Source organism: Crocuta crocuta, unplaced genomic scaffold, assembly GCF_008692635.1.
Source record: "Crocuta crocuta isolate KB4526 unplaced genomic scaffold, BGI_CrCroc_1.0 scaffold48, whole genome shotgun sequence".
NCBI classification, from domain to species: Eukaryota; Metazoa; Chordata; class Mammalia; order Carnivora; family Hyaenidae; genus Crocuta; species Crocuta crocuta.
The window spans coordinates 12959170-12969312 of NW_027533089.1; the positions used below are offsets into that span (position 1 = coordinate 12959170).

General features: G+C 39.9%; 1 protein-coding gene across 1 annotated transcript in view; it reads left to right on the top strand.

Annotated features, from left to right (window-relative positions):
• Positions 1-9331, top strand: part of LOC144216707 (guanylate-binding protein 5-like) — a 14234-nt gene extending 4903 nt beyond the window's left edge. The window contains exons 4-11 of the mRNA XM_077746151.1: positions 1812-1921; positions 2164-2360; positions 2714-2956; positions 3982-4262; positions 5037-5249; positions 6248-6350; positions 6639-6820; positions 8260-9331. Coding sequence (XP_077602277.1) covers positions 1812-1921; positions 2164-2360; positions 2714-2956; positions 3982-4262; positions 5037-5249; positions 6248-6350; positions 6639-6820; positions 8260-8376 — 1446 coding nt within the window. The 3' untranslated portion in view covers positions 8377-9331. The remainder of the gene's footprint in view (positions 1-1811; positions 1922-2163; positions 2361-2713; positions 2957-3981; positions 4263-5036; positions 5250-6247; positions 6351-6638; positions 6821-8259) is intronic.
• The last annotated feature ends 812 nt before the right edge of the window (positions 9332-10143 follow it).

Here is a 10143-nt window from a genome sequence, read left to right on the forward strand (position 1 = left end):
TTTTTTTTTTTTTTTTAGTTATTTATTTTGAGAGAGAGAGCACACCCAGGGGAGGAGCAGAGGGAGAGGGAGAGAGAGAGAATACCAAGCAGGCTCCAAGGTGTCAGCATGGGGCCCAACACAGGGCTCAATCCTATGAACTGTGAGATCATGTCCTGAGCTGAAAGCAAGAGTTGGACACTTAACTGACTGAGCCACCCAGACAGCCCTGAATTATTATGCATTATACTGTAATAACTAGTTAATAAAATAGATATATGTATTGTGTGTACAGGCCAAACTTGTTTTACACAATTGAAAATCTTGATTTTTTTCTTTTAATTTTTAATGCCAGTATAATTAATGTACAGTGTTATATTCATTTCAGGTGTATCATATAGTGATTCAACAATTCTATACATTACTCAGTGCTCATTGCTATAAATGTACTCTTAATCCTCTTCACCTATTTCATCCATCCACCTATCCAACTCCCCTCTGGTAACCTGCTGTTTGTTCTCCATAGTTAAGAGTCTGGTTTTTATTTTTGTCTCTTTATTCGTTGTTTTATTTCTTAAATTCCACATGAGTGAAATTATGTCTTTAAAAAATTATTTGTCTTTCTCTGACTGACTTATTTCACTTAGCATTATATCCTCTAGATCCATGTTACTGGAAATGTCAAGAATTCATTTTTTTTTTTTACAGAAGAATAATGTCCCATTTTATATACATATATACCACATTTTCTTTATCCATTCATCTACTAACATTTATCATCTATCAACATCAACCAACAATTATTTTGGCTATTGTAAATAATGTCACACTAAATATAAGGGTGCATATATCTTTTTGAATTAGATTTTTTGTATTATTTGGGAAAATGCCCAAGTAATAGAATCACTGGACCATATAGTAATTCTATTTTTAACGTTTTTTTAATGTTTATTTATTTTTGAGAGACAGAAAGAGAGTTTGTGTGTGAGCAGGAAAGGGCAGAGAGGAGGAGACAAAGAATCTGAAGCAGGTTCCAAGCTCTAAGCTGTCGGCACAGAGCCTGATGCGGGGCTCAAACTCATAAACTGTGTGATTATGACCTGAGCCAAAGTTAGATGCTTAATCGACTGAGCCACCCAAGTGCCCCTCTATTTTTAACTCTTTAAGGAACCTCCATACTGTTTTCCACATGGTTGCACCAGTTTGCACACCCATCAACAGTGTACGAGGTTTCCTTTTTCTCCACATTCTCACCAATACTGTTGTTTGTGTGTTTTTGATGAAAATCTTGATTTTAAGTATTCTGGTTAGTCCACAAACTTTGACTATCCATTTTGCAAATACCTGACTAGTTAAAAAAGGAACTGATGAATTAAAAATATGTGAATCTGCATAAAATTATCAGTGTTAATAAATAGAACTTTTCTATTCAAAGTTCATAGATTTCTCATAATCATTTTTTTTTTTTAGTGTTAGGCTACTATTGTATTTTTTTTTAATAGTTTATTGTCAAATTAGTTTCCACATAACACTCAGTGCTCATCCCCACAAGTGTCCTCCTCCATGCCCATCCCCCCCTCCCCCCACATCCATCAGTCCTCAGTTTTTGTCAGCATTCAAGAGTCTCTCATGGTTTGCTTCTCTCCCTTTCCCCCACCATTTCTGCCCTTCTTCTCCCCCTTGTTCCTCCGTCAAGTTCCTCCTAATCCTCCTATACGTGCAAACATAATCATTTTTGTTGGTCTTATTTAACATTTGTAGGTTAAGGGCCTATTTTTAATGATTGTTCATCTGGGAAAACCACGAGTTATGACTTAAATTTGTTCTTCTAGGGTGACAAGAATAATGATACCCAGATATTTGCACTGGCAATACTACTGAGTAGTACCTTTGTATACAACACTATGAACAAAATTGACCAGAGGGCTATGGACTTATTGCAGTATCCTTTTGTGGCCCAAGATGGCACCAACACCAGAAAGTACTCTATTCATCAGTTATGTTTGTGAGTTTTTGTGAATCACACAGAAAAATGAAAACATGGTAAGTATGAGTCCTTATACTTACAGATGAAATGAGGAGTTGGGTTAAGACCCAAAGGGAAAACAAAAGTATATGGAGACATGGAATTAAATACGGGCTTATAAGTCCTAAATTCACGAGTTTTCCTTAACTGCAACCCAGCTATGTGACAGAACTGTCAAATCTGCTTTGGACAGTATCCTCACCTGATCTTGATGGGGTTGAAGATACAACTAACTTCGCTAGTTTCTATCCAGACTTAGTGTGGACTCTGAGAGATTTCTACCTAGCCCTAGAAATAGATGGGCAACTTATCACAGAGGATGAATACCTGGAGAATTCACTGAAGCTAAAGCAAGGTAACAGGGATTTCAGTTTTGGAAAGAGAAAGAGAGAAAAGTAATACAAGAAATTACCTCTTATGTATAGGCAGTTAAATTCATTCTCACCTGGCTAAACTACCAAATAAATATTGACTTACAGTGGACTAATAGACTCATCAATATTAAATTGTATTACTCCCCTGTTTTTGGAGTGAATTTTTCTTTGTTCCTTTCCCTGACTAGCTTTTAGCTAAATCTTTTAGCTTTTTGCTTAGGTTCTGTGAACATGTATTAAAATTAATAATCAGGTGGAAGGCACATTTAATTGAAGAGAATAAGTTCACACAAATGTTAATGTTATACTAAATGAATCCTATTTCCTTCCTCAGGCACTGATAAAACTCTTCAAAATTTCAATTTGCCCCGTCTCTGTATAAAAGAATTCTTTCCAATAAGGAAATGCTTTATCTTTGACTCTCCTGCTCACTGCAAGAAGCTTGCCCAGCTTGAGACGCTGGATAATGATGAGCTGGATCCTGAGTTTGTGCAACAAGTGGCAGCATTCTGTTCCTACATCTTCAACCATTCCAAGACTAAGACTCTTTCAGGAGGCATCAAGGTCAATGGACCCTGTGAGTACCTTTTTTAGGTTTTTCCTTCAATTCAACATAAAGAATGGGGCACTGTTAGAAGTTTCTCCTTCCACTGCCAATGTTGAAAATGCATTTTACAAAATTCCAGTGGGTACCAGAAATATTTCTAGTCCTTTTTTAATAGTGCCTCCAAAGTAGAATAAAAGAGAAATGTAACCTGAAAAAAAGGTCAAATTAAAGAAGTTCTACCCATAATTGGTCCGCCATTGAACTAGACTAACCCACATGGGTTGACATCATTTGTTCCACCAATAGAGCACATTATATGTCACAGCCTTTGGGAGACACAGGATGAAGAACACATATATATTCTCTGTAGAAGAGAAGTGAGTTCATAGAAACATTAACCAGAGGCCCTGGCTGTCTAGAACCCTAAAAGAAATCTAAGCAGACTTCTAGGTCCAGTTTCTCCTACAGTCTCTACATCTCAGAGGTTTGTAACTTATTGCTGCACTCAAGAAGGCAGGTGAGTGCAAACAAAAGTATGTGAAAGACAAGGGAGTCAAGCAGGAAAGCTCCAACAAAGGGTAAAGGAGACACAGTCTAATGTGCTCACTGTGTGCTTTTCCAGAGCAGGATAACACGCATGCCAGCTTTACATACTAAAGTGAAAGACTGAAGGTAATTCTGAAGGGATTAGGAACATGAGGAAGAGGGAAAGAAAGGGAAGAGTAAAGAGGCAAAAGACCCATAGCATTCTAATCAACAAAAATGCCTAACTTAATATAACCATTTCTCATTTCTCAATGGGAAAAAGATGAAACACAGATGATCACACATATCTCGAGTCTTCCCCTTTGAATACTTTCTTTTATCCTAAAAAGAACCATCTTGCTTCTTGGTCACATAATCTCCCAAAGGAACTTATTTGAGCTACCTGAACAGTGTGAGGAATGCTAAAAAACGGCAGGCAATGTGTTGGGAAATTAACATTCACAGAATTACTCAATGTGGCACATACCCTCTTTCTTGCAAATAATATGTGCATCCTTTCCCCTGTGAAGATCTAAAGAGCCTAGTGCAGACCTGTGTTAATGCCATCAGCCGTGGGAATCTGCCATGCACGGAGAACTCAGTTGTGGCCTTGGCCCAGTTCAAGAACTCAGCAGCAGTGAAAAAGGCCATTGTCCACTATGACCAGCAGATGGGCCAGAAGCTACAGCTGCCCACAGAAACTGCCTCTGAGCTCCTGGACCTGCACAGGGCCTGTGAAAAAGAGGCCATAGAAGTCTTCATGGAGAATTCTTTCAAGGATGTGAACCAAAAGTTCCAGAAGGAATTAGAGGTAATTATCTTTTCCTCCCTCTAGTTCATGGGGCTTATGAGCAATAAGAGGCAAAGTTGACTTTTATTGCTATGAAAGACAGATGGGGAATGAATGATGAAAAGCATTCCTTTTTGGACTGAAAAATAATGATTACCACTTATGTGATCAAGATATCACTGTCACCCTGAAAACAAACAAACACGTAACTACTCTGGGCCCTGCAGATCCTGAAGCTTTCACATACACACAACTCACCTTACCACATTACACCTATGGACTATTTTTCTAAAGTCATCTTATCCCTTAAAACATTTTATTCATAAGGTATTCATTAACTTTTTTTTTTAATTAAATAAGCATACAGAATTGCCAAATGGGCCTACTAACAGCTTAGGTCTCCAAGTTTAACAGCACATACTCTGTCATTACAGCCAGGTATTGTAATCCCTTTACTCACTGGTAACCCCAGGCCCAGTGTCACACTAAAACCAGAAATGTTTAAATATAGGTTGCATTTAAAATTAAGGCTTGAGGCTAGAGAGCTGTAGTCTAAAGATGAAATCCAAAGCAGAAATAGCAAAAGAAATAGGTTTTAGGGGATTCCATACACAAAAGTAATTTTTCTACAGTGTATATCAACTTTGGAACTTTTCTAGGTTTTGGTGGGAAGGATATAGTCTTACTTGTAGTCCTCTAGTTTCTAGAAAAATATTAAGATTCTTCTTGAGAACCATTTCTAGAAACGCTGAACTGTTGCTAACTGTTTTTCCATGGATGCTCATCTCTTTGAAGGCTCTGCTAGAAGCCAAGAAGGATGACTTTCATAACCAGAACATGGAGGCATCATCGAACCGTTGCTCAGCTTTACTTCAGGCTATCTTTGGCCCTCTAGAAAATGAGGTGAGGCAGGGGATTTATTCAAAGCCAGGAGGACACAGTCTCTTCATTCAGAAGACAGAAGAGCTGAAAGCAAGGTACTATCAGGAGCCCAGGAAAGGAACACAGGTATTGAGAGTTTTATCTATCAATTGCAGGGAACTTTAAGGGGCTTCTTTCAAAAATCAATGAGGACAGGAAGAAAGTATTTACACTCTAATGATAGCTGTGGAATTAAACTGAGCTACATCACCATAGTCACCAGACTTTTATTGCAACCATGAACATTCGCTGTAATTAAGGGACTTTCCTGGTTATATGGCACAGAATTCCAATAATTGAAGCTAGCTTAAGAAAAAAAATATATTCCTTGGCTTACTTAAACTAAAAGCAAGACATTTAAGTGTCATTGTAAGTAAAGCTACGTTTGGGAGTTCAAATAATGTCATTAATTTCTTCCCTTCCTTCTTTCTTTTCAAACTCCACTTCAGTTTCCTCCTCTGTTTTCCTCACTGTTGGTTTCATTCTCAGGCAGGCTCACTCCACATGGCAACAGGGTGACACCAGTAGCTGCAAGCATAACTAGTCTTTTGTGTTCTCAGTCCCAGCGAGAGTGTATATTTGCCCAGCATCCATGTCAGTCTTTTTTTAAAAGAGACTGAGAGAGAGAGAGAGAGAGAGAGAGAGAGAGAGAGAGAGAGGAGAGCAGGGGAGGCGCAGAGAGAGAAGGAAGCAGAGGATCTGAGGCAGACTCGTACTGACAGGCAGAGAGAGCCCTATGTGGAGTCTGAACTCACGAACAGCGAGATCATGACCTGAGCCAAAGTAGGGCACTTAACCACTGAGCCACTAGGCGTTCCCCCCATATCAGTCTTTAAAACACCCACAAGTAGTATTTCCCCACCTGTACCCAAATTCTTTGCACCTAGTAGCCTCAGGTGCTCTGACTGGCCAGCCAAGGGCTTGTGCCCACCACTGCGACAGAAGAGACTTGAGTGGCGGTTTTACCAAGCTGGGGCTAAGCACTTCCATGAAGGAAAAGATCCCGGGACAAAAAAGTAACAGAGGTTTATAACATTCCTAGTCACCATTTCCTACTTCCAACTGCATGTTTTTGGGGTTCCTAGGCTGAGAAAGCTCTGCAGGAATATTTGCAGTCCCAACAGTCTACGAGCGATACCATCCTACAGACAGACCTGGCTCTCACAGCAAGGCAAAAGGAGATAGATGGTGAGAATAAAATGAAGGATATGCAAGACCGACATTTCTACATATTTAACTTAATTTCGCCTGGTTCACCCGGATCAGTAAACCGGAGCTAGAATGCCAAAGATGATTCCTAGCTCCTCGGGCTAAATCTGAATAGGGCACGTGCCGTCAGCTGCAGTATAGTTTCCTGGAAGGGAAGCACAGTTGCACGGAATTTTCTTTATGATGTAGTAGCAATAATGAGAGTGGGAAGTAGAAGGAAGAGGCCCTTTAATCCTAGAGAGGATTGTCATTTTCTTTCTTCCTCAGAGGCACACAGGAAAGCAGAGGCTGCAAAGATTGTAGCACAAAGGTTGCAGGAAATTCAAAGGCATAACCAGCAAATGTTGGAGGAAAGGCAGCGACTCCATCTGCAACAAGTGAGACAAATGGAAATATTCCAACAGAACCAGAGAAGACAACAGCAGATGGCCCTGGAACGTCGACAGCAGGTATTCATTAATCATTTCATCGCAGGACTTTCTCTCATCCCCCACCCTTGTATCCATGAGAGCAGGAAGCAGTGACAAGGGGGAGAGGCAGCATAGTATTTATGGCTCAGAACAAGGACTCCAGAGTGAAACATACTGGGTATGAATCCCAGCTCCCACCTCCTACTAAATATATGGTTTGGGCAAGCTATCTATCTTCCCTGTGCCTCGATTTCCTCCTGAGGAAAAACAGAGACAGTAATAATACCCATTTGATAAAGTTATTTTGATAATTAAGTGAGAACATTTGTGTTTTCAATTGTGCTTGGCCCAGAATAAGCACTAATATGTGTTAAAAACCCAGGACGTTTCTAACCCTGGTAATCAGTGCTTGTTTGTATTTGTTGTTGCTGTTAACTTGTTCATTGCTCTGGACAGTCTTCTTCATCGGTTGTGATTACCTTGTTAAGTTAGTTCATCTTTTTGTGTCTATGCCCTGCCTTGCCTTAATCATTACTGGTTCTGAAGGCCTTTACTTGCAGTTTGTTTCATTCAGTCCTTTGTCATTATCATTGCTCACAAAGCAGTAGCTCCTATTTACTTTGCACTATACAAAGCACTTTGCATCCGTGCTCTCACCTATCCTGTTCAACGTGAAGCACAAGTATTAGGTCCCTATTTTTGCGGTGAGAAAAATGAAGTTCCAAAGAGAGATAACTCAATGCCAGTATCGATTCAGCAAGTTATCTGAACTGCCTTCCCAGAGAGTGGCATCTGCAGTGGTTTGTTTCTGCAAATCTGGTGTAAAAATCTTAGGCGAATACTCTTCTGAGACAACACTTCCCCGGGGTGGCAAATCGACCAGCAGGCCCCAGTTTCCCAGGCACCTGCTCCAAGACCTTTTGAGATTACAGCCCTGCACTGAAAGGCAGTCTAGTCAACCTGGGTTACTTGATCCCCTCACTCACCTTCTACTTCTGTCCCGTAACTGTGGAGACCTAGAAAAAATTGCCTCATCAGAGACTCAGACTCCTTGCCTGATGGTAGAGATCACCTACACACCCAGTTGTATCAGCCTCTCCTCTGCAAGCGGGAGCTGACATTCCTCTCTGTATAGACAAGAATTAAGTTGAGATGTGACAAAGATCTCCCGGGGAGGCTGTATACGATAACAGGAAAAGGAGGAGGGGGCCTCAGGGTATATTTTTCAGGACACCAATATTTCAGGGATTGGGAGATGATGATGTTTCTGGAGCTAGAGAAGGAGGTATGGGATTACACAAGTAGGAAACCAAGAATGAGAAATGCACATGAATCGAAATGAATTCAGGATCTGTCTTCTGTTATTTACTGATGGATTAAAATAAACAAAGAGAAATCAATGATATGGGCTTTTCTCCCTAAAGTGATCTGGACATAAGCGTCTGCTAAGCTCTATTGTTTTACTTACCACTCTTTAGGAAGAGACTGAAAAGCTCAGAAGGGAAATCGAAGATGAACGCAGAAGACTTCAAAATGAAATCCATTATCTCCAGAGGAATGTTAACTCACAAGATGATACATGCATCCTACTCTAAAGAGCTAAACATCAGAACTTTTCTCATTCACCTTCACTAAAGACAAAAAAAGAATGAGGAACTATAGAACTTGGGATAATCACTACTTCAATAAACTTCACAATTATTGTATCAAACTTTTGTACAGTTATAAAGTTACAAGACTTGTAATTAGTAAAATGTACATCTCAATAATTCCGTAGTTTAATTGATGGTAGTTTCCTTAAAGAGGCTGTGAATTGTGTAATAAGGGAATTTTATCAATGTCTCTATTCCCAGTGATATTGGGTTGGTTCCATCCTGGAAAACTTTGTCTTATAACCCAATTCCATCCCTCCAATTTTGCATTAATGCACTGGGGGAATTGGAAGTGGCCTAAGGGGTGTTATTCACAATGAGCTAGGTCAAGTAGAATTTGGCCAAAGTCCTGGGCTGAGTTGGGCATCACTCCTGCCAAGTGGTCTTGTGCTGGATGCCATCAGAGGGAGGCACCAATGGTAAGGACAATTAACCTCACTTCTTAGGGAAACAATATATGGTTCTCAAGTGGGTATAGGCTCTAGGAGCAATGATGTGAACCCTGAGTACAGTTAGTAAACAGTCTGCTTAGATTTTAAGCTGAAAAAAAAAAAAACCCACATGGTAATAAAATAGGGATACTCCAAAAGATGGAAGGAACTACCAGCATACAAACTATGTCATAAGCTGAGGGCTAAATAAGACTTTCTTTGTTCATCCTCACAAAGGCCATAACTTAAATGGGACATTTTATATCATGAAGCAATTTAATGACTGTGTGTCTCATGTTTATAATCCTTTAGAGCCTATAAATAAATGGTAAAAGGAATGCTAGATGAGGTGTCAAAAATCTGATGGGGATCACTTAATTTTATGCTTGCTTTAGTGCTTAAATGATCTTAATTCTTTCCAATAACATATAAAAACCTACTGATTTTTCTTTAGCATTACAGATTGTGTTGGCATATTTGTTTGTATTTATTTTTAACTGTAAATAATGATTAAAGTTTTCAAAAACATAACTCTACTCCTCTGTCTCTATTTTCTCCAAACTTGGAAACATTTGGCTGGTCCTAAATGTTTCAGACACATGACTGGTTCCTTGAGGCTATTCGCTTGCACACACTGCTCTCTCTCTCTCTCTCTCTCTCCATGTGTCAAACATGGCCTCTGCATAGCAGGACATTTTTGCATGGCTAGCTCCCAAGACAGTGTGTTCCAAATAGCAAAGTTAGAAACTTAAGAGCTCTTTTTTGTCTTTTCTTTTAATATTTTTTAAATGTTTTTATTTATTTCTGAGAGAGAGAGACAGAGAGAGAGAGAGAGACAGCGTGAGCAGGGGAGGGTCAGAGAGACAGGGAGACACAGAATCTGAAGCAGACTCCAGGCTCTGAGCTGTCAGCACAGAGCCCAACGTGGGGCTCAAACCCACAGACTGTGAGATCATGACCTGAGCTGAAGTTGGATGCTTAACCGACTGAGCCACCCAGACGCCCCTGGAAACTTAAGAGTTCTTAAGACCCAATCTTGAACTCAACAGTCCTTTTGTTGCATTCTGTTGATTGGGATAGTTCCTAGACACAGCCCAGATTCAAGGCAAGGAGAAAGGAAATCTGCCTCACTCTGTGAGGTGTGGCAATATATTTGCAACCATCTTTAATCCATCACTGATATACGTACAGAGCAAAAGTGGTAGATGGATCTCAGCATTCAAAAATTAAGACTGAAGCTGATGGGCTGTTTGGAACACCAACTATGTACAGAGACAAC